The sequence below is a fragment of the Lissotriton vulgaris genome, chromosome 7, assembly GCF_964263255.1.
Source record: "Lissotriton vulgaris chromosome 7, aLisVul1.2, whole genome shotgun sequence".
NCBI classification, from domain to species: Eukaryota; Metazoa; Chordata; class Amphibia; order Caudata; family Salamandridae; genus Lissotriton; species Lissotriton vulgaris.
Window position 1 is genome coordinate 1,651,054,822 of NC_141695.1, and position 25,557 is coordinate 1,651,080,378.

A 25,557-nucleotide genomic window follows, 5' to 3' on the forward strand; every position below is an offset into this window, starting at 1 on the left:
AAGAGCGGGATAGGTGTTCTGTTACGTGCATTCCATCCAAAGTTGGTGAACACAAGAAACATGTACGTTTAGAGGTATTAATTGTTTAATCACCCATTCCACCCGGAGTACGGTCGGCGATTTAATCATTGTCAGGGTGGAAGAAAATCCACTTACTGGGTAGAACGAATAGGAAAATCCTTCAAATTTGGAGGGGTGTAGAGGAAGAGATGTTGTCATGGGAAAAAAATTAATTGAAAGAAAAATGTAAAATAGCTACAGCAAATGCTCCTTTAAAAACCATATATTCATGTTTAAATGCTTACGATAGGGAGTACCCCTGTAAAGAAGACACCTTTTCAACTTCCCAGGATTACTACTGGTTTTTGTAAGAACAACAACAAATGATACATTTTCTTAACATATTTGGGATTAAAATCATGATTTTTGGGGAGTGAAATGGGGAACTCAGCTTTCAACAATACAAAGCTTGTGGAAATGCATTATTGTTGAGTTTTAAGCTAGTTACATTGCACCCACAAATTCTATCGCCCAAATACTTACTACTCTGTGGGGAACTAGGAACCAGAGAAATTCCAGAACATAAAGGATCCCTTTTTTGCTCAATATTGGTGGACTTTGAGAATCATTCCCATCTGCATGCACACTGGAATTCTATTTTACTCAGCGTCAACACGTACAGAGAGCAGGTTCTTCATGGTTATAACAAAGGCTGTGTAGGCAATCAGATAGTCCCAGAACTTCAGAATGTGCTTGACTGTCTTCAGAAGAAGATTGCCCCCGAAGAGCATGAAGTAGAAGCAGGCCATGAGATACCCCATGCAAAGGATGTTGATGCGCGTCGTTCCCGTGATGAAAATCAGGCAAAGCACAAACCAGAAGTGAAAGCTGAACACAACTACTTTGGCCATGTCCAGGTAGGACCTGGTGGAGAGAAAGGAACAAAGAATGAAGCGCTGTATGGATGGATTCAACGCTTGCATGATCAAAGAAAAGAATGGTACATTAAAAAAAGAATAGGTAAACCAAATAAAAACATAAAAAATAAAATGATTTATTGCATTTTTAATGTAAAGGAACTGAATGGGTATGCAACTAGGACAAGTTATGACTGTCTAGTAATACCAAACTACATTGGTGTACAAAGTTGGACCAGTACGGTTAGAGCCACATCAAACTTTGAGAATACTTATTAGATAAATAAATGAGATCCATCTTGATTCAATGTATGCAAAATAATTCAATGCAAATATGAAAAATCTAACATAGATTTGCTCTCAATGACTGATGTTAGACACCCCGGCCCTATGGGCCTCAGATTCTGCTATGAGAGTATAAATATATAAATTCTTATTGTACAAGGCACACGGTGTTTACAAAAAGGAAAGCAATGCAAAAACATTGTAAATAAATTCACCAAAAACAAGAACATTTATATGGCAATTACTGAATACATTTCTCCACAAACTGCCTAAGGTAATGAGACAAAAAGCAAAGTGTCCCGTTCAGTTTCAGTTGCTTCTCTTCAAACTAGAACGTTACTGCTATGTACAAAAATCTAATTCATATGCCACAATCCTCTTATTTTCGTCACAACGTATAATGACGTATCACTTGGCCACAAAAGCCAGGCCAGATAGTCAAAGTACAAGTGCCTTTGTGTACCACCGTATCAGGACTTCTGCAACTTAACTAAGGATTCCAAGTTAGTTTACCATCTCCTCACAGTGGAATGAGGTCTGTGTAAGAGATGCTCGGACCATGAGTGGCCAGCTCAATGGCAGCAGTAAAAAGGTAGCTGGGACTAAGATTGCCTAAGAAGAGGGCACTATGTTCTTTGATAACCTAGTACTTTGAGGAGGTGAATTCGTACAATAGCACATCATTCAAATTACACACACACACAAATAAATACCACACTCTCCGACTTCATCATACAGCTTTAAAAAGATCTCCGGCAAAGAGCCCCCCAGTGGGTGCCCGTCAGACATTACAGCATCGGCCCAACGAGGAGGGAGGAGCTTGCCCAATGATGAAGCATGACACCTTTCGGGGTGTGTGAGGGCACTTGCTCCTATTGGAGCATACCCCCATTAGAAAATCTGGAACGCTTATATCCCTTTTGTCTTGTCTACCTAGAGGAACTGCACTCCTTCGTATATTAATACATTCTTCCAGACTCAGTCAGATCACGTCTTGGCAGTGCCTTGGGCAGCTTAGAACCCATGCAGGAAAGGATCCATCAGGGTGTGGCAATTTGTGAAGAGCTGCAGCGTGTGTGCCGGTTGTTGCTTGTTACTGCTGTGCTTGGGTGTGCGGCCATTTGCATTCCACCATGGCCCCCGCAGTCTTCACAGGTTTGGATTGGTGAAAGGCTAAAGAACTAAAGAAGCCCTAGTAGCCGTCGGGTATATCTGATCAGGTTTGAGCCCTATTCCCTGATTCATCTGCATCTGCATCACCTGTTTTTTAGGGCTCGCCTGCTGTGCGCATGCGCATAGCTGGCGAAGCTCTAAAGTGGCTTAAACAGAGTTTAAACACTGGCGATTCCACTGGCGATTTCTTCAAGTGCATGTGCGCTTTTTAGGTCATTGCGCAAGCGCAAGCCCTAAAAAGCGCGTGCACAATGCCACCAGCCGCCTGCCTGCCTGCCTCGCATTACCACATCAAAGACAAGCTTATCAGCGTGCGCTCAGCATTTCTCCTTCCAGCGCATTCCTCATCCCCTAATTATTCACGGCTAACATTAAATCATGGTAGCTCGCCTGTCTTCCGCAACTTAGTGATTTTCTCCTGGCTGATATTTTTACCTGTGTTGCTTTCATTTGTATGTTGCCATTGCATACTGCCATGTAACATCCCACATGTTTTTCAAACAATGATGCAACACACGAAGAAGGGATGGTGAAGTTATTCTGGTCAGGAGGCTTATTTGTACTTAAAACCAACACTTTGGTATGACGAAATTTAAATACACAGCTCAAACAGAAGTGTCAAATAATCACGTTGTTTACGCAATTTAACAAAATTTGGTGCACACACGCGAAAAATACTATTGCATTTTCATAGTATGTGAAAAATGCAGCATATATTTCTCTCGTGGATTTCTTAATATATGTGTTGTTTCCAAATATTCTAGTTTTGCTCAAATATTCCTTTTTCATAGTTTATGCCCATGTTAGACTTTAAATTAAAAGAAAGTTTCTACACTTAAAGATGGTCGGCATGTTTGTGTAGCGATTTCAGATGCTTGCCTCTTGTGCAGACTTATTTATCCCTTTTGTGTTTTTACTACCGCACAGCAAGGCTGGAGCTTTGGGTCATAGAGGTGTACGCATAAGCACATGATCTGTGCATTAAGATTGCCCGATTGTATTGCAGGGCTGCTTTGTGAAATGGTAAGGGGGACAGCCTCTCCTTACCTCCACGAGCCTGCCCAGTATAAGTTGCTGCAAAGACAGCACAATGTTGACCGCAGAGGTGACCATGGCAGACACTGCCAGGATCATGTCCCCTTCGGAGTCTCCCTTTTCTTCCACCCACTGCACAATCCTACTCTCCCTGATTCGCGTGGATGTTTGTGTGGCCTTACACAACAGTTGGAAGCGGCGGGTAGAACTTGCACCCTGCTTGTCCAGTTGTCCCCCTTAAACTGTGCATCCTCGCTTCCTTCTCTGTTGAAAAATCATCCTGCACTTTACAATTGCAGAGGAAAGTTATTTCGACGTGCAACACAAGTGCGGCATTGTCAGCGGAAGGAGCAAACCTTTCTAACTCTGGGTGGAAGTTGTAAAGTTTGCTTCCTCCCCACAAAACAGATGCAGCACCGGCAACAGCAGATCAAAAATGTGTTGGAATGCATACCCTTCGCTGCTACCCACACACTGCCTCTTTTGTTTATTAATCACGTTGCTTAACTTCTCACGAGTTAAAACGATTGGCATTGTCTGTTCTTGTTTGTCTGTGTCTCACACAGATGTGACTCTTTACCCTGCAAGCCTACACAGTCATGGCTCAACACACACACCTCTTTAAATATTCTTTGCATCCCAATCACTAGCAGACAAACTAGCCCGCTTAGGTTAAAAAAAAAAGCATTTGCAATGGAATAGGTGTCGCATATCCGAATCTTTGACCTATTGGTATTGTAAATAATGCCTTTTATTTATGTGCACTGCACATCAGAACTCCATACAGCTCCACCAAGGCACCCACCACAGCTCCACCGATGCACCCACCACACAGCTCCACCGAGGCACCCACCACACAGCTCCACAGATGCACCCACCACACAGCTCCACCGAGGCACCCACCACACAGCTCCACCGAGGCACCCACCACACAGCTCCACCGAGGCACCCACCATACAGCTCCACCGATGCACCCACCACACAGCTCCACCGATGCACCCACCACACAGCTCCACCGAGGCACCCACCTTACAGCTCCACCGAGGCACCCACCACACAGCTCCACAGATGCACCCACCACACAGCTCCACCGATGCAGCCACCACACAGCTCCACCGATGCAGCCACCACACAGCTCCACCTATGCAGCCACCACACAGCTCCACCGATGCAGCCACCACACAGCTCCACCGACACAGCTTCACCGATGCACCCACCACCCAGCTCCACCGATGCACCCACCACACAGCTCCACTGACACAGCTCCACCGAAGCACCCACCACACAGATCCAACGAAGCACCCACACACTGCTCCACAGATGCACCCACCACCCAGCTCCTCCGAGGCACCCACCACAAAGCTCAGCCGAGGCACCCACCACACAGCTCCACCGATACAACCACCACACAGCTCCACCGATGCTCCAACTAAGCTCCACCAATGCACCCACCACACAGCTCCATCAATGCACCCACTAAGCTCCACTGGTGCACCCACCACACAGCTCCACCTACACAGCTCCACCGATGCACCCACCACACAGCTCCACCGATGCACCCACCACACAGCTCCACCGATGCACCCACCATACAGCTCCACCGATGCACCCACCACACAGCTCCACTGAGGCACCCACCATACAACTCCACCAAGGCACCCACCACACAGCTCCACCGATGCACCCACCACACAGCTCCACCTATGCACCCACCACACAGCTCCACCGAGGCACCAACCACACAGCTTCACAGATGCACCCACCACACAGCTCCACCGATGCAGCCACCACACAGCTCCACCGATGAAGCCACCACACAGCTCCACCCACACAGCTCCACTGATGCACCCACCACCCAGCTCTACCGATGCACCCACCACACAGCTCCACCGACACAGCTCCACCGAAGCACCCACCACACAGCTCCACCGAAGCACCCACCACACAGCTCCACCGAAGCACCCACCACACAGCTCCACAGATGCACCCACCACCCAGCTCCACCGAGGCACCCACCACAAAGCTCAGCCGAGGCACCTACCACACAGCTTCACCGATACACCCACCACACAGCTCCACCGATGCTCCAACTAAGCTCCACCAATGCACCCACCACACAGCTCCATCAATGCACCCACTAAGCTCCACCGATGCACCCACCACACAGCTCCACCTACACAGCTCCACCGATGCACCCACCACACAGCTCCACCGATGCACCCACCACACAGCTCCACCGATGCACCCACCACACAGCTCCACCGTCACAGTTCCAACGATGCACCCACCACCCAGCTCCACCGATGCACCCACCACACAGCTCCACCGACACAGCTCCACCTATGCACCCACCACACAGCTCCACCGATGCACCCACCACACAGCTCCACCTACACAGCTCCACCGATGCACCCACCACACAGCTCCACTGATGCACCCACCACACAGCTCCACCGAGGCACCCACCACACAGCTCCACCGAGGCACCCACCACACAGCTCCGCCGAGGCACCCACCACACAGCTCCACCGATGCAGCCACCACACAGCTCTACCGACACAGCTACAACGATGCACCCACCACCCAGTTCCACCGATGCACCCACCACACAGCTCCACCGACACAGCTCCACCAATGCACCCACCACACAGCTCCACTGATGCACCCACCACACAGCTCCACCGAGGCACCCACCATACAGCTTCACCAAGGAACCCACCACACAGCTCCACCGAGGCACCCACCACACAGCTCCACAGATGCACCCACCACACAGCTCCACAGATGTACCCACCACACAGCTCCACAGATGCACCCACCACACAGCTCCACTGACGCACCCACCACACAGCTCCACCGATGCACCCACCACACAGCTCCACCGATGCACCCACCACACAGCTCCACCGATGCACCCACCACACAGCTCCACCGATGCACCCACCACACAGCTCCACAGATGCACCCACCACCCAGCTCCACCGATGCTCCAACTAAGCTCCACCAATGTACCCACCACACAGCTTCATCAATGCACCCACTAACCTCCACCGATGCACACACCACTCAGCGCAACCACAGCATCACTCTGCGCAACCACAGCATCACTGGTTCAAATATGTTCTTTCAATGTTTCAAGCTGTTTTCAAGCTTTCATGCTTTATTACAAATCACAAAAAGATGTTAATATTTCACTTCTGTTCTTGGAATTTCGTCACAATAAAAAACACTGAACATAATCTTCACAAAATGTATTTACAAAGTTTAAGCTATTGGCATTGCCATTGTTATTTGTAATATCAATACATCTAAGTCACGTAAATACCCAACATGTTGCATTACAAATGCTATACGTGTTTGCGAAAGTTATAACTATTGGCATTCTAATTGACAAAGCCATTACTTGATCTATTTAAAAAAATAACACATAAATAAAAAAAATTCATTTATAAGACCAATAGCTCAAACTTTCCTAATGCGAGCCCTATTGCATTTCCAATGCTTGTTTTATGTGGACTTCTTGTATTAACATAAGCTGTATGAGTTCCTATCGAACAGGGTGGGCTTGGTGAGTGCCATTCAAACCTCAAGCATTGTTTTTTTCTATGGGTGATTGTTAAGAAGTCCTTTCAACTGAATCAACGGCTGTGCTGCTCTTTCATTGATTTCTGCATGCCATTTGACACAGTAGAAAGAGGTCATTTGTGGGAGAAAATGAGAGCATGTCCCATATCATTGATCCAGACATTAACATACATCAAACTGGGTACAGTTTAAATTTGATTGAAGTGGTCGTCTCCCTTCCAAAATTGTCACACTGAATGATCTGAGCCAAGGCTGCTTCTTGGCAACCTTCTCATTCGTTTTATATGTGGCAGACCTGTCATCTGCTTTGGAAATAAGCAATTCATTTGCACCAAAATGGGCTCCTTCCACATCCCTTGCCTCCTTCATGCTGAAAATCTGATTCTCTTGGTTAAACAGCAATAGGCCTTCAGAGAAAGGTTGATGCCTTGTCAACAAATTATAAGGAGAGCTTTCTAAGCATAAGAAAAAGTAAGATAATGATTTTTGGTTAAAAAAAGTCCACAACTTTCAATGGTTGTTCAATGTTACCAGACTAGAAGCAGTACATTTCTATACCTGTTGAGGGTTGCTTTTTACCAACAATTTTAAATAGGGAGAACACATGAGTACTGGAAAGACAAGAGCTTTATTACAAGCTGGTCTCTCGTGAAGCTTAATCAAACTTATGAGGGGTTTCATTGACATCACTCTTGAAAGCATATATGAGCAAAATCTTATACCTGGACTCATGCATTATTTGGGAGCCTGATGAGAGTGCTTCACTGAACGCATACTGAACATGCCAAATAGAACCAGGGTCCACATTGAGAATTAAACCTTATGTGATGGTATTGAATGGCAGGTACCTGTCTTTGAATATTTTTTAAACAGCTATCCTTATATGGAAATCATAAAATTGTCACAAATTTGTTGGGAAGAAATTCAGGTGAGTTAAAGAAAATAGTTATAATTTTGGTTCAACGGATCAATAATCGTAAAACTAACCATAGCCACTTGGGACTGTAGGAACTTGGGCTCTATTCCCCCAAAAAATATAGCTTGAGAAACTCCTGTCAGCAACGGTTCCTAGGTCTACCCATGAATTTTCTATCCAAGAAACCATCAATCATGTTTTCTCTTAGTACACTTGGTAGACCTGACCTTTTTCCTTATATCTACAGGAGCCAAAGGTGCGCTTAGAAATTCTTAAAATCTGTCTTGGCTGTAATCCAATTGTTTTTTAAACACACACATTTTATATGAGGGTCCAGGAGATAAATTGTGTTTGCTTGTGTTTTTAAATACTAAATGGTCCATATGACACATTCTTACTACCGTCCCTTTCATTTTATCACCCTTAAAAACATTTCAAAGCCATATTTTTCCTAAATATCATGTACAGTCAAGACAAGAGGCAATTAGAATTTTTAGGAATACGTACTTTTTCGATGTTGCAGTAGGCATCGCACAATTTTTAAAAGCTATTAATTATAGATGCACTGTTTGATCATAGTTTTATGTATAAAAATAATTTGCACTGTGGACTTTGAGCTTATATTGCTTTATATATCACCCTGCATAAAATGTATTGTATTTAGTTAGGTTTTATGGGCGAAAGACTCAATAAACATCTATATACTACTACTACTACTACTTGGGGGTTAATACACACAGTGATACCATGGGAGACTACATACTGATGTTCTGAACACACTTCTGGTATACTAAATTGTGCAGGACTCTGACTCTGAAGACAGCCACTCTCACCCTGCTATAAACTAAATGTATCTCACAAACTTCCCATCCACTTTTTCTCAGCATCTAATCTGCCCTTTCAGCTAACAACTTAGACAGTAGATAGTCATTGCTACAGTTTACAAAAAAAGATATTTGAGGTTCTGGGCACACCATGTATCAGACACTGCCTTTTTAGATGCATGCAATCTTTTAGTTGTCTTCCACACAGAGTATATCTCTCTCCTGACCAGGATGAAGAAATGGTCTGGCTCAAACAGCATTGCCACGGCTACAACTTTCAATGTCCGACTGTTTTTGATGGACATTACAAAGTGCCCACTCCTATTTCAAGAATGTATTCTCATGCATATGTCTTACACGTAGCAGAACAGAACTTGACTCTTACCGGCAATGGATATAGTTGGGTACAGGGTTGTATTGGCTGATGTCTCGAGTGTCCAGATCTCGACTAATCTCAATATTATCTCCTGCCAGCATCCTTACACATGTTTTATTCTCTTCCTCAAAGACTTGCCATTGCAGAGAGGCAAGGAGAAGGAGACTATAATCATCTGAAAAGTAAAAAAAGGAACAAGACATGCTGGTTTGGCCAAGATGTGATATCTTATGATATTTGGGTCTGCATGCATTTAGCACCAAATTAAAAGATTTTACATAATTTAAAGTGATTCATACGATGACTTGTGCAAAATGTGTAATTTGATTGGTCATACTATGCAGTACAGTGACTTGTTGCATGATTAGTGCTGCACAAGGCACCATCTAACACAAAAAGGTTTAACAGTGCTGGGTGACATCATCAAGCTGAAATAGTAGCTGAATAATTTAAATAATCTTCTTTTACTAACCTAAATTGTGAATGTGATCTTCCTGGGATAATCATTAAATGTGATAATGTGCAGCAAATTGTATGGTACAGCATTTCAAATGTAGGAGATAATTCTCACCTTCGCACACATGGTATTTGGGGCACAATTCTCTGGCAGTAATTCAAAAGCACTAGTACTTGTTTAGTCTGAGTTACCATCACACTTTAAAGTGTCTGTATGAATCCCTGTTGAGGTCAGTTCTTAACAAAAAACAATTAATGCAGGAAGCATCCCGGCATGCATATGGATCTGCCAACGCCTATTCACATCGACCTCTGCAGATAAACATTGCTTTGAATGTTCCTTTCTCATCTTCACCCCATCTTGAATGGTCTGTTAAGGTATAGGAATGTCTTGGATTTTAAAATATCATTTAATGAGGTTTATTCAATTAAAGCCACTCATGATAGTTTGGATTTTTTTAGATTGAGTCTTACTGCAGAGTACTCCGCAGATATTTAGAAATACGTAAACATCAGTAGGACTTTACTTTTTTTGAGGGCCGACTATCAAAATGACACCTAAATGAGGTACTGCTCCATCATAAGCTTTATCTTCATATAGTTTAGATTTATAGTAGTCATAGTCACTAAGCCTTTTTATTAATGTTTGCAAGCCTAAGTTGGTAGGATAAAAAAACAACCCCATGCTCAGCACAAAGCACTGTTGGTAAATGTTGTGTCTTAAATTAGGGTGGAAAACTATCATCAGAGCCCATGGGAGATCTGCAAGATAAAACTAAGACCCTCATTAGGATTGCAGTTTTTCCGCATCCTCCGGGCCGGCGGAAGTGTCCGCTGCGGCTTCTCCGCCGTGGAAATGCATACGGAGATTTCTTTGCGGGCCCCCAGGGTGACGCGGGGGGGGGGGGTGGGGGCAGCCTGCCACTTTGTGCATGCAAATGTGAAGCATGCATATTTAACCTTGCGGTGGGTGCTGCTTCAAGCAGCACCCGCCTCAATGTTAAATATTGAGGATTTGACCGCCAGGGTGGCAGTAACATCCTAATCTGCACGGAGGGACCGCCGCTGCCCCTGCGGACGGTCCCTCCTACTCTGGGGTGGCGGACGGAAGCAGGTCCGTCCGCCATCCTAATGAGCACCTAAATGTCAAAGAGCGCATACCTACTGGGGGGTATTAATTTGAATCCTGCCTCTTTGAGTATTGTGCATAGGGTTAATGAACACAAATAAATTACAACTTTCTGCATACAATTCCATCATCCACTCGATTACACAGTGCAAGAAGTTTACACCATAGCAGTTACAGACCAAAGCCTCTGTGCCTCATAGGAACTTGGGGTAAATAATCAAAACGGTGTACTGATCCTGTGTGGAATAGCCAGTGCTAAAATCAGCTCCATCCACAGAGAGAATGTCTTTGTTTTAGCCTGTTGGGGCAAAATGAACTCAATAAAGGCAAACTTCTGGCAGCCAAATATTAAAATATGAAATAAGGTAGGAGACGCTGGAATCGCATCAGCTCGTCATGAGGCACACTGCTTGTGTTCTCACACACCCATTTCTATTATGATCCAGCACAGCAAACAAATATCTCAAGCAGCCAAGGTGTTAATTTCTGTACCTGTTTTGTGATATAAGCATTGATTAACATGTTGGATTATGAGATGTATTTAGACTCTGACTATGGGTATAGTGTTCCAAAGTATATGATTTAATGTGTCAAAGACATATTCTAAATTAGGTTGAAATAATAATACACAATAAAATGTGGTCACGCTAATTGAATTTCGTGATCATAGAGAGAAATGGAATGTGTTGATAAATGAAGTCAGATAAGGTGTATTTTGTACATTTTTAACTTTCTAAAAGTGGCATTTTAGGAATTGCAATTTAAAATCCGGCTTGACCATAAATTGTGAATTTAAATTGTTATTCCAGAGACACCAGACTTGGAGGACTGATCTCTTCCCAAATGGAAATTACACTTAGAAAATGTAATAAGGTAATCTCAATGTTATCCTATGGGACAGATTAGGCCTTGCAGTAGTGAAAATCGAGTTTAAGAGACTTTCCCTAACCAGGTGGGATCCCAAATCAGACAGAGACTGTCTGGAGATTGTTAGTTGTTTATGTTAAGGGCGGGGTGATCACTTAATTTACTTAAGGACCTTGGTGACACACTTGAACAGTTGTGCTTTTATGTGTCTGCTCTGGGTAGTGGGGTTGGAAAGGATTTTGTTTTGTAAATTAGTCAATGATGTGTTGGATTGCACTATATAAACAAATAGTTAGGTTACACAATCAGAGAAGAGATGTGAATAACTGTTACACTGGTGGGAGACCAAAGCTGGAAGGAAAGACGAAGTGTGGGATCCTCTGGCGGACCCACACATAGTGAACAAATCTACATTATGCAGAGTACATTAATACATTTGAATGTCTTTACAGCTGCCCTAAGAGGTACAGGGTGCACTCGTTTCTCCGAAGGTATAAGGTTCAGATTGATATGCTCCAGGAAATGTACTTTTTTACGACTGAGAGAGACATGGGCTAAAAGAGTGGAGCAGCACGTTTGCTGCTACATATTCGAACTATGCTAGAGGGGTAACTACTTGGGTAGCAGTAGAGCCTCCTTTCAAACCCCATGATGTCATGCAATGCCCATGATTGAACCTCTGGAGGGCTTTGAAACCAACCTGAAAATTATTTATGCCCCTAACATAGATGATGAAACATTTTCCCTGAAATAGATTAAAAAAACAGCCTTGTACATAAACAGTAGGGTAATATGGGTTGGTGATTCTAATTGTGTGTCCAATTGGCAGCTGGACAAGCTTCCCCCAGGGCTGGTTATGAAAAGGGGTAAGGAAAAGCTGATATATAAAGTTGCGTCTAACTCTGACATAGTAAGAATTTAGCATCTTCAACCAGAGTTATTCTTATTATTCAAGTGTGTATAGGGCACACAGTAAATTAGAGTATGCCTCAGACACAGGGACATTATTGCAATGTTTGATAATCTGGCATACCTGAGCAGGTTTCTGTTAGACCACGCAGCCTTAATCCTTACACTGAAGGCCGGACGGGCAAGAACTCAAACACTGCTGTGGAAAATGCACACAGAGGTTCTGACCGATGGGGCCTTTGTGGGCCTATCTGGAAGGAATATACCACCGTTTTCTTTCAACATATTCAGCAAAATACACTCAACATAGAGCAATGGAGTGGGAAACATATAACGTTGCTCTTAGAGAGGAGTGAATGACCCAGGTACTTGGGGTTAAACAGCAGTTGTAATGTGCACTTAAAGCAAACATACTGACATTAAGAAGTGAAGGACATTCAGACATGGTTCAAGGCACAGTATTAATGAGGAGTGTAGAGAATATTTGAAGGACACATTCTCATAGATTTCACATGTTCCCCATAAACATCTGAGGGGTATTTGCTGGAGGTGAACTTCTGTGCCCTTGAGATGAGCAGTAGCTGCTTTTGGAAGCTCAAGCTGGGTTGGAGGAGCTGCAGGAGGCTTTGCAGAGTAGTACTCACACTTAAGAGTCTGTCAGGAGTGGCAGGACAGCCCCAGACCAGGAAAAATCTGGTACCAGCCTGGAAGGCAGGGCTTCCCCTTGGATTGGGAAGTAATGACACCTACTCTCTGATGATCGTCCACTTTAAAGTCCGTTTGTCGTACCCCTGGCAGGATGCAGGGGGAGATAGAGGGCATGTAAACACTCACTGCCATGCTGGAATTCTTCTGTGGCGGTAGCGTAGCAAGGGTGTCATTTACCCTGGTGCAAGTAAGGAATATGCCTATTGGACTGCTGTTGGGATAGTATAATGCAGCATTGTCAGAGTTGAATGGGCGCCTCAGAACTCTGTGCCCTGGGGCCACAGTACCTGCTGCACCAACAAATGCTATGCCCCTCCACTGTGGGAATACAGAAAGGTGGTGCAAATACCCAATACCTGCCCCAACAGCAGGTGCAGATGGGACAAGGTGAAGAGCACAAATAGTATTATGGCATGAAGTAGCTTGTTTATTTTGTCAGAACTGCTGCTACACACAACTTACAAACCGCAACCATTGCAGCCACAACCTCAGTCTTCAGTCCAGCTGGATAGGGAGAGCTAAGCAACCCCAGCCAGACAATGAGATATGATGACAAGGCAAAGGGGAGAATGGCAGAAATTATGGGGCAAAGGATATAATATTAGCAGTGAACGTTCAGCGGTGAGGGCAAGCACAGAGAGGGAGTGGTAGGGCCACAGAAAAGCTGTGTTCAAAGTGAAGGTGAGTAAAGTGTGACCCACTATGTGCGGAAGGCCATCCAGGGCACCTGACTGCCTGAAACAAAGCTACCGGAAGTGGACATCCACACGGCATGCCTGATTACCACAAGGCAAATAAAAGAGGGCATACGTTTGAGGGTGAATGTAGATGCACAGCCACCGAAAGTGAAGGCTCACCTTTGTACCTGTCTGACTAAGGCAAGACTTTTGGACGTTGGCGCCACCCAGCAAGAATAATAGAATGAAGTAAGCTAAGCATGTCTGGTGTACATTTGTAACCATTGATGCACAGCCATCGGAAGTGAAGAGTAACTGTAATGTCTACTGGTTGTGAACAACCACCCAGCATGCCTAAGTAACTGAAGGTGCATGAAATGTGTCTGTGTCAAGACTTAGACCACAGTTTCTGCTTGGTTTGTCATGGCTACCATACGGTCACAAGTCCACGGCCACCTGGTATCCCTGATTAGACGAAATGTTTGATGGCACCGGTACGGTGGTCAGCCAACAGAGATCAGGTTGCCCGTCAAGGAATGTTGATGGGAAGCAAATAGTTGAAGCTGGCTTTTATTTCAATTCAAAAGAAAAGTGAATTGAGAGGATCACTTGTAAGTGAAAGCATCTGTTAGACCTGACAAACTTAATTGGTAGTTTTCCAAACATTGTGCCTTCACCCCTCCTATTTTGCTGATTTTGTTGGCTTTTGGATTCTGTGTACTTTACCACCACTAACCAGTGCTTATGTACTTTGCTCTCTCCTTGAAACATAGTAAAAATGGCTTAGACACAGTTGGCACATTTAATTTACTTATAAGTCCCTAGTAAATTGGTACTACAGGTACCCAGGGCCTATAAATTAAATGCTTCCAGCAGGCCTACAGCACGTATTTTGCCACCCACTTAAGTAGCCCTTTAAACACATCTCAGGTCTGCCATTAAATCTGTGTGTGCAGTTTTAAACTGTCAATTCATCCTGGAAAACAAACTCTTTTTCCAGGCCTAAACCTCCCTTTTTAATACATATAAGTCACCCATATGGTAGGTCCTAAACAACTCATAGGGCAGGGTGCAGTGTATTTAAAAAGTTGGACATGTACCTTTTGAGTTTTACATCTCCTGGTAGTGAAAAACTCCTAAACTAGTTTTTCACTACTGTTAGGCGTACCTCTGCTATAGAATAACATTGGATTACCTTATGACATTTAATAAGTGACAACTTGTTTGGGAGCAGGTAGGAATATCATATTGGTGTCTGAGCAACTGTATTTAAAACACTCTTGAATGGTAAAGTCAGATTTAAATTTACAATTCTGAAAATTGTACTTTTAGAAAGTTGGCATTTTCTTGTAGTAACCATCTGATACCTGTATCCTGGGTCACGTAACTAGGTGTAGTTGGCAATTGGCTGTTGTGTATTCCTCCCAAACAGTATTGCAGTAGAGGGTCTGGTTTCTGGTTGTTGACAGTATCTGACTTGATTGGGGGAGGATGGGACCTGACATCTACTACACTTTAACTGGAAAGGCACTGGCCCAGGACACTCACAACAAGCTTCACACTAGCCATTGTGCCCCCAGACTGACTGGGACTGGAGAAAGAAGGCAGGAAACTCCAGACACTTCTGCAAGACAAAAACTCCAGAAGCTTCTCGCAAATCATAGGGGCATCAGGTGTAGAAAGGTGACCATCAGAGTAACTCTTCAGTACACTTCTGGACCTGTGGATACTTCAGAAAGACTTGCTGCGATAGGACTACCTGGCTGCTTGAGACCTCCTCTGTTGTCTGAGAAGGAAGATCAGACGTGCCCTCTGCATGCCAGACTAAAGTGACTCAAAGGGCCAACTGACTGATCCTTTTCTGAGCTACAGCGACGTAAAAAGCTCCGGAGGCCTCCCTGCAACTGCCCAGCAGACCTGCTGCACTGGACCTGCCTGAGCCCTGCTGGCTTCTGCTGGATTAAGTTTGTGATCTCCAAGAGGTAACACCCAGGTCCTGGATCCCTGGTGTAGCATTGTAGAAACTGTATTTGTAAGTTGATACCAAATAACTAATCTACAGGCCTGCACAACGTTGACACAAAATCATTAGAGAAATGCTTCTACTTTTTCTTGGCGCAGAAAAAAAGGATGCTCTTGCAACATAAGGCTTGCTTAAGGACCTCATTCAAAAAGTACATGATGCTAGCTTAGCCACAAGCGCTTCAGCAAACCATATTTGGAAGTAGCAATGCTATGTGCTAGATATTGCAATAATTTCTATGGAAAAGGACCGAAGCTGGTACATTGCATTAGGCTGGACAGTCCCAAAGTGTCACACACTCAGGACACGTGGGCAGCAACAGTATATCCCAGACCATGAAAGGTATCACGCAGTTTAGGCCTCCTTTTATTGGACAAATATTTTATGCTTAGCCTGTATTAAATGCATAATGTCGTTCTTTCCTTTTGTGGTTTGTATCATTAAAAGCTGTGAGAAACGTCCCCTCTTCAGACACTCAGTGGCTATGCTGTCTCCCTGTTGCACTTTTTTGTCTTATCTTGGTGACCTATAGTAAATTCTATTCATCTTATGAGCTGAGAGAGTGTTGGTATTATTTGTTTATTATTTGTTTTAGGCTTCTACATCTGGTGAAGAATGTGGCTCCCAAATCCGTGACCTCTGCCTTCACCTGGCTGCTGTCTTCACCCATATTCGGAGGCTTGAGGTTTGGCCATTTCTTGCCTTCTACATCTCTGTCTCTCCCTCTGCTCTGGGGTTGAATGCCTCCGCCATTGTGAGTAAGTAGTTGTCGTATCTCTAGCTGGTCTTGCTACTTTGCATCTACTTTGCTCAGGTTTCCCCTCTCTCAGCACATATTGAAAGATATTTTCTGGAATATTATATTCCCTTTCTTTATACTCTTCACGGTCATTACTGGCATAATTTTCTTCCTACTTTGCTAATGCCAAATGCCTGTTGTGGAAGCTATGTTGGTCTCTTTCATTTGTATGATCTTTGTGGCTTTGGTAATCTATTTCTCTGTCTGTCACCACTGGGCTGAGGACTCTGCTACTGTTTGAGGTTAGACCTCAACTCGTACTATCTGCTGTGGTAGAATACGACTTGTTGATTTCCACAGCCTGCAATGTTTGTCTCTGCCGCTGCTGCCATACCCTGCTCTTCTCAGTAATGTGCTTTTACTCTACATTCTAATTGCTGAGCTGTGCCTTCACCCTACAGGCTGGAGAGGGCCTCCGTCCGCATTTCCCCTTGCCAGCAGTGACTCTCTGGTACTAAGCAGAGGTTGGCTGACAGTGTACCAGGGAGGGTGCACATCTGCAGTCCCAGGTGTTGCTTGCGGAGACTCCCCGCCCGAGCTGGGGATTCAGAGGTTTTGGCCTTTTGAGGAGCAGAGGGCAGTAGGCATTTCCAGATTGGACGTCTTTTGGTGAGTACTGACAGAAGCATCCCCTCCTCAGGGTTGGGTGGTAGCATGGATAGCCCCTCATTTTAGAGGAGGGTGTAGCTCCCCTTGGGTTGCACACGTTTATGTATGCAGGAACGATATAATGGGAGTGATAGCCAGGTGTGCTCCTCCTTTTGTTGCAATAGGTTTGGGTGCTGGCCACCAGCCTCAGTGCCACCAGAGAGCAGCCAGCTCTGGGGCGCTGCCTCCTGCTGGACACCGGGGGTGGTCTCCAGTTGTGTCTAAGTGTTCACCTAGCCACAACAGGGAGAGAGTTTGGTTTGCTTTGATTTACATTATTGCCCGCGTATTTGTTGGCCTTAACCATCAAATTCCATGAAAGCAACTTTGCCCAAATCAGATGGGGTCTGCAGGGCCAAAAAACCTCTCGGATTCCTGTTGACAGGGGTGTCCGCCAGGGGTGCGTGCTAGCTCCCACTCTGTTTTCTCTATACCTAAACGGAGTGGTAGAGCACCTTCTCCAACAACCTGCAGATGCTCCCTCCCTGGCGGGCAGGAAGATAACAACGCTCCTGTTCGCAGACGATACCCTGCTGATTTCGAAATCCCCGACGGGCCTCCAAACCCTGCTAACGAGGTTCCAGGGCTTTTGTGACGCAAGGGGCTTGGCTATCAACATCAGCAAAACCAAGTTCCTTGTGCTGAATCCCCCCAGGAAGACAGTCCACCCGCCATCTTTAGACTCAGTTCCACTAGAAAGGGTTAGGGAATTTGATTACCTAGGAATCAGACTCTGTGATTCCATGAGTTGGAAGGCGCACCACCAAAAAATCATCTTGACACATAGGAGGGTTACGGGCGCCCTCCTAAAAGAACATCGCGCCTCATCCCTGAAACCCATTGGGGTGATACTTGATATCTACAAGGCAAAAGCTGTGAGTGTGGCATTGTATGGGGCTGAGTTGTGGGGGTACCCAGAAATTTGATACTCTATCCCATCTGGAGAACAAGTTCCACAAAGATCTAATGAGGCTCCCCCACAGCTCTCCCACTCTACCTCTACTACTTGATACAGGAACACGATCCATAGCCGATCAGGCCAAGTTACGTCCCCTCCTTCTGTGGGCCCGTATATGGAATGTCCCTGAACTTTCAAGTTATGCGGATGCACTAAGCGAACTTCTCTCAACCCCGGGTTGGTATAAGATCGGTTGGCTCCTGGGAATAAAGCGCCTTCTTTGCGATTTAGGCCTGGATGACGCTTGGGCCAATAGATCTTCACCACCTAAACAGCTGTTAAAGAAAATATTCTGGATGTGGGTGGATAATGAGAGAGCGACTCATTCGAATCTGTGCAGATCCGCTGAGGAGTTTGTGGCTATCAAATGCCGTCCTTTCAGAGAACCCTACCTTGATGTGATTTTGAATCCAGTAGATAGGGCGTTGTACTTTAAATTTAGGGTTGGGGTTTTGCCTTTAGGCACAAGGACAGCTAAATGGAAACCACCTTGGCAAACCATAGAAACTTGCCCTTTCTGTGCGACCAGGGATGAATCCATTCCCCATTTGATGTTCGAATGCCCAGCCTATGCTGCTCCTCGCCGCAGATGGTTGAAACCGCTCTGCACGAGGCTGGGCACTCGGTCACACTCGGAGGCCCTACAGCTGTTAAGATCAGACCCTCACCCACTGCTTGCTTGTGGCCTGGCAAAATTCTTGGGGTGGGCTTGGAGGATAAGAACCGCGAGGAGAATGATCCTCCAGTAAGGGTGCCAACCTACACTCTATTGGCCTGGCTATTTATTGCTGTGTCCCTTTTCCTTTATTCTTTCCAAAGATGATAATTATGTGTTTGTATAAATGCTTTTAGAATGGATGTTACCTACTATGTTGTATATTTTACATTGTCCTTTTGAGATTTGCCAGTTTTGATGGCCAAATTGTATAACTGCTTTTATGTTCACATTGATTTTTATTGTAATGCTTTTATGAAATGAAATATTTCGAAATAAAGCTATACAACAACAACAACAACAACATTATTGTGCCAATTGTGTTATTATCATGTGCCTCTCATTATTGCAGGGTGGAGTACTGTTATTGTGATGATTGGCATTTAAACTGTTACAGGGTGTTTTCAGTCCTCTTGAGAATTTCATTGTATTTGGGTATTACAGACGCTAAGAGACTAACAGTTTATAGGCTGCTCTCAGATGGCTGGCTGACAGACCCCGTGGTAACAATTGCTACCTTAAAAATGCCACTAAATACTGTGACACCGCAAAGATGGGCTGGCTGGTAGACCTATGGATATTTACCCTGTATTGCACACTACCATCTGCCTGTGTGCTACTTCCTATCACCTCTGAAGTACCATGTATCTTCTTCCTATTTCCCCTACTGTTATTCTGGGACTAGGATAGCCATACATCACTGAATCATAGCATTCAGCATCACACATTACTTCTGCGCAGGGCCTAGAAATACAGCTTTTGTATTTCATGTGTATTTCTGAACTGTATGAAGATTTTTCCACTTCTGCTCTGTAAACTTGAATGCCTGCCCCCAACGGCTCAGGCCGAGGGGTCTTCAATTCTGTCTAGCCACACCCTTCGGGGAGTAACAGAGGAAAGCAAGGGGACAGAAACACCCTCCTCATCCTTCCTCCTTTCCTGTCGCCTTCTCTTCTGTTCCTTTAGATGCCAGTACCGCCAGGCTACCAGCACCCAGGACGTTTTCTCCCTTTCCCACTTGTGAATGCCTTGGTGAACCAGTAGCAATTGCATTGTTTGTTGAATGATGGACGGCTTCCTCTGCTTCTACAAAGCTGCAGGTTGGCTGAAGGTATGTGATAATGTTCGTCCTCCAATTGTGTCAATTGTCATAAAACCAACGCACCACTCCTTATCCCTTTGCGTCCAGTATAACTGAACTGTCACTAACTCAAGTAGGGTCAGTGCTTGTAGACACCACAACTACATCACGCCTGATCACTCATTATAGAATGGGTAACACTTTAAGTAAGAGCGATTTAAATAGTAGCCAGCCATCTCCACCAAAGGACTCCCCAGCATATCACGTGCCCTTACGTCAAGGACTTGGTGCCATCCTTTTTATACACAAGTGGCATGATCAGACAGCTAAACAACAGGACTTGCAATTTCCGATTCTCTGGGCCTATGACTTTAATACATTTCATACCTGAGACAAATGCTGAGAGATATGCGCGCAACAAGTGACATGAAAAGAAAAGTGCATAAGGAATTGTTAAAGGTGTAGAACGGAGTGTCACGTACTCAGGGCACGTGGGCAGCAACAGTATATCTAAGACCATAAAAGGTATCACACAGCTTGGTTTGATTTAACACATATTCAATGCTTAACATATTACATGCATAATGACGTTCTTTCCTTTTGTGGTTTGTATCAATAAAAGCTGTGAGAAACTTCCCCTCTTCGGACACTCAGTGGCTATGCGAACTGTCTCTATGCTGCACGTATTTGTCTTATCTTGTTGACCTATAATACATTCTATTGATCTTATGTGCAGACAGAGTGTTGGTATCATTTGTTTATTATTTCTTTTAGGCTTTTAGGCTTTTACATCATCAGTTGAGCTCCTCCTTAAAAAAAAAAAAGAAATCTTTACGTTTTGGACTCCGTAACCGTGAAGGGGCCCATTTGTGCAAAGATCTTGCTGTCCATGCCGACTGCCAAAGCGAAGCTCTGGTGAACCCGACTCTTCGTGCTGCAGCGACCACCAGTGACGACTGGCGACGACCGGCAATGGGAGATTTGCACTTAATGCTACAGCATCAACAGCCTATGGTGATCACCAATGTGAATCTCTGGCAACAACCGTTCATGACGCCTGACAGGATCTTCACGTAACAGTGACCACTGTCCATAATGCCTGGCCTGCTCTTCACGCTACAGCAAAGACCATCCGCGATGCTCTTCATGCTCCTTGTGGCCTCCTCCACAGTGAATGGAACTTTTTGTGCTGGACTTTAGAAGGCAACTTTGTCAGAGGTTTTGTGTGGTTCGTATAAACTTACACAGGATCTGCACGTTTAGACAACATAGACTGTGGGATTGGTGTCCAGACTGATTCAAGACGCTTCCACCAGGTATTTTTGCGTATATACCAGCTAGCTCACAGTGCCACTAGAAACCCATCTTACCAAGGAGAGAATAGTTCTTAGTAACTATCGAACATGAGAACCCTGCCCCAACAGGGATCATGGAAACAGTGCAATACTTTTTGCTCAGTCACTCGTGCTCACTTTGTCTCAGAGAGATACACCGAATAAACATTGGGGACGTTTTCAATGACCATTTATTAAACCAGCGTCATTCTAGTGTAAAATAGGTGTGCTGAAACAACCATTAGACAGAAACAGATCTAAATGTTTATAAGCACCAACAGAGTAAAAGGATGGTAGATTTCGACCTTAGTGCTAAAACGATAAACACAGGCAGGTATAAAAATACATGACAATAAAATGCGCACTCCTAGTTTGCAACCCAAACTAGATGTACCTAAGTGAACCTAGCATGTATGTAGGTGTAAAGCCAAGAATCCCTCTAGGAAAAAGTCAACCCTATTACCTGAAGTGACTGTGGGACCTCGTCTTGGTCTAGAGATGGACACCCTGCGAGGGATGTCAGACCACTGCGAGCTGTAGTGTCTGCATGCAGTAAGCTCAGCGTCTTGCGTCAGTGTGTCAGCATGTAAGTCCTTTTTCTCCTCTCCATGTCTCAGCAAAGATATGGTGTTTATATACCCAAAGTGGTACCCTCAGGGATCTACTTTCCTGTGTCATGTCGGACTTTGGATGACGGAAGTAATGACCCTTATACATAGTTATTATGCAGGAGATGGTAGTCCTGTTGAGTTTCCAAGAATCCTCATCCATAATGGATGAGGCTCGTTTTCAGGGAAAACCCCACATCCTGTTAGCAGTACTGTAACTAGGTAAAAGGTCAGTCAGTTGGTAACAGAGACAGTGAGAAGGATGCCACTGTAGCCTTCGGGGCAGAGACTGCAAGTGAGAAACAGTGGGCGCCGGCAGTTGCAGGAGGTGGGTGTTCTCCCTTCACGCAAGCTCCTACCCAGATACCACACATAGCGCCTGACTTCTGGATTGCCCGGATACCAAAACAAGGGGTGGGGACGCTGCAGAGCTGTGCCAAAATGTCTGAACAGGGCCTGACAGAGCTGCTCCCCAACTGAAGATTTGGAGGCTGACTGACCCCCCACTCCACTGACTAAGAGGCTGGTTGTGCGGCAGAAGAGTGCCCAGTCCTTGTTCAAGAACCCCATCGGAACAGTGCAGTTGAGGGGTGTGGTTTAAAAGGACTGGCCCTGGGCACTGTAGTAGAACCAAACTAGTGAATGCACCTGTGGAGCACCTTCAGACAGCAGCGGGAGCTGGATAGAACCTGGGCCATGGATTGGGAGGTGCCTCAAGTACTCAGCAACAGGCTAAGGAAGTGATCTCTGCCCCCAGGACCGTGTGCTGGTCTCCGAACTACAGGCTACAGGCAAGCTAGGGCTGGTGAGAATGGGACCCTGAGAAAGCATAGGCAATCATGGTAAAAGACAAGATGGCACAGCCAGCCCAAGCCAACAAGATAGTAAATTACACTCACATTGTGCCGGTGGCTGACAAAACTGGAGATAGGCCAGCAAATGTCTTGAGCGAACGAACTAGGGAACAACCAACCCAAGACCCGTCACTATATCTCGGAGGCCAGTTTGTTACACAGAAAGATGCAATAGAATCCTTTGCGCTGGGCACAGGCCAATATATACAGTATGCATAGATCTCCGCAATGGCACAGGAGATACAGCCCTGCTTCCAAGAGAAGCCAGTTCCCTCACAAACACTGACAACGCTCCTCGCAATGGCAGGGGGCCATAGACTGATATTGCGCAATTTACTGTTCGTTAAGGGAACATTTGCCAAAGATCACTCCTAGAGTCTATGTGAAATGGTAGGGGGGCCTGGAAGAAACCGTGTCTACTCAGGACTGGGAAAAGTGCATGTAGGAGTGTAGACGGTCAACTCCAATGTGCGATTTAAACTGATACAGTATAATTATACGCATCAAGCGTATCACTCTTCCAAGACTTATCATAACATCTACACCACGCGGTTGGACCTATGTGCCCATTGCAGGGTTCCCGCAGTGAACTTTGTGCACATGGTATGGCAGTGCCAATCAATAATAGTTCCTAAACAGGGCTTCTGGATGGACCATACCGCTCACGCCAGAGGATGTATTGTTGGGTCTCATTCTGGCACCAGCAAAGAAGAAATCTAGCCAACATTTTATTTTACTGGACCCTACTGCTCGCAAAGCAGCACATTGCTATAACGTGGCTTGGTGCAGTGCCCCCCAGATATACAGACTGGCTCTGGTATGGTATTCTACCTTTACTACGCAGTCATTACTTCGTATTACCATTACTACGCATATTTAGCGTTTAGGTTTGAGGTACTTTTAGGGGTCAGGGTTTTGGGGTGTAGGGGGTATTTTTAGGATTCAGGGTGCGTTTTAGTTTCTGGGGTGCTGGTGTATTTTTGGGGTTCAGGGTGTGTTTAGGTTTTGGGGTGCAGGGATATTTTTAGGGGTCAGGGTGATAGGGGTTTGGGGTCTAGGGGGTATTTTATGGTTAATGCTGCGTGCCAGGGGATAGGTAACTATTACGATTATTTTTTGTTTCAAAGTACCAATAACGCGTTGTAACGGTATGCATAATAAATAACTGCACAGTAAAAGCATTTTTAATGTATTTGTATATATTTGTGAAGTAAAAGCATACACACTATAATCATGCGCTGTAATGGTATTTGCGAAGTAAAAACTTTGAAGTAAATACCTGCGAAGTAACGGTATGCTAAGTAACATCATATATTCCTCTGGTATGTATCAAAGTGGGCAGTGGCAGAAGAAGTCAGAAGGAAATGTGCGGCAGGATGAGAAATTAGAGGACAATTTGGCTGCATGGGCGATGATGCTGAATGATTTTCACGAGCCTGCAGATACAGTGTGGAAGCGAGGAGAGTAGAAGAGGCAGGAACAACCAGTAGAGTGGTGGAGGGCCATGGGGAAGACGTAGATGTAGTTTACAATCACTGTTTGTCTGGTCCATAAAAGATTATTTGTCACCAATACAAGTTAAAAGACAGCATTGAGGTTCTAAATCACATCATTGAGATCCTAACCTAATCACTGGGGATTACAAGAGTGTGCAAAGACACACCTCTGTAGTTGCAGTGGCACCAATGATGTCAGGTAAGTATTTGTAAAGGGATAGTTTAATCTAACTTGTAAATAGTATACATATTTTATCATGGAATAGGCATTACAAGGAAATGGTTTGCTAATATTATGGCTTTAAGAGAGGTCTTCATTTCTAGGGGAAATAGAGGATTCCCCAGAAGCAGTGATCTTTTATAAGGTCCAGTGCTGGAAATGCAAACATTTACTCCAGGAATACATACATTGCTGGAGAGGGCAAGGGAACAGAATGTCTTGAGTCATGAGAGGCTGAGTACATGACAGTCAGCCTGTGCATAACATTTTACATATTTTGCCACCAAACAATTCGGCATCAAGGAAAAGTGGGATAGTTAAGCTGTTCTTGCTTGCTTAATTGGTCACCAAGAACCTGCATTTTAATTTAGTTTATGCGATTCAAGCACCTGCATCATAGATTTTTGTTTCCAGCAAATTCCACGGTATAATATCTGGTGGTTAATTGGTAGAGGAGATCAGCGGCTCCCTGGACACAGGCACTGCCTTGGAAGCCAGTCCACGCGAGCTGCCCAGCGACGATGAAAACATTTATGGGCTGCCGGACTCACAAGTGTTGACGGAACTACCGGATGTCACCCCACAGACTGCTGATCTAATCCACTGATGGCGAGACAGACTGCCTGGAGTGCTTTGCCTGTCTCTGAGTGCCCCTTATGCCATGCTGGACCTGATTTCTACAGGGCGCTTGCTGGGAGCAGACAGCCGGACTCTGGCCCCAGGCTGAATCTTGTCTTCGATCTGAACGGAGCAGTGAGTACTGTTCTGGATGCTGTGGCGCCGGGAAAACTCTGGATCAGTTTGGTGGTTGGGTGGTCTGGTGATGGAGATGGCACTGACTTTGGGAGTGGGGGATGAGGCGCGATCTGCCCTCAGGCAATACTTGGCCGCAGAGCACTGCACCTAGAGGGTCATAAGCCCCCTGATCAGAAGTGAACCTGTTTCGACTGAGCTGACTGACATG

General features: G+C 45.1%; 1 protein-coding gene across 1 annotated transcript in view; it reads right to left on the reverse strand.

Moving 5' to 3' along the window:
* LOC147706209 (piezo-type mechanosensitive ion channel component 2-like) overlaps positions 1 to 25,557 on the reverse strand; it is a 612,835-nt gene that overhangs the window by 299,845 nt on the left and 287,433 nt on the right. Inside the window, exons 22-23 of the mRNA XM_086929599.1 lie at positions 9,121 to 9,286; positions 681 to 924 (exon numbers count right to left, since the gene is read on the reverse strand). Of these exons, the coding sequence (XP_086785725.1) occupies positions 681 to 924; positions 9,121 to 9,286 (410 nt within the window). The remainder of the gene's footprint in view (positions 1 to 680; positions 925 to 9,120; positions 9,287 to 25,557) is intronic.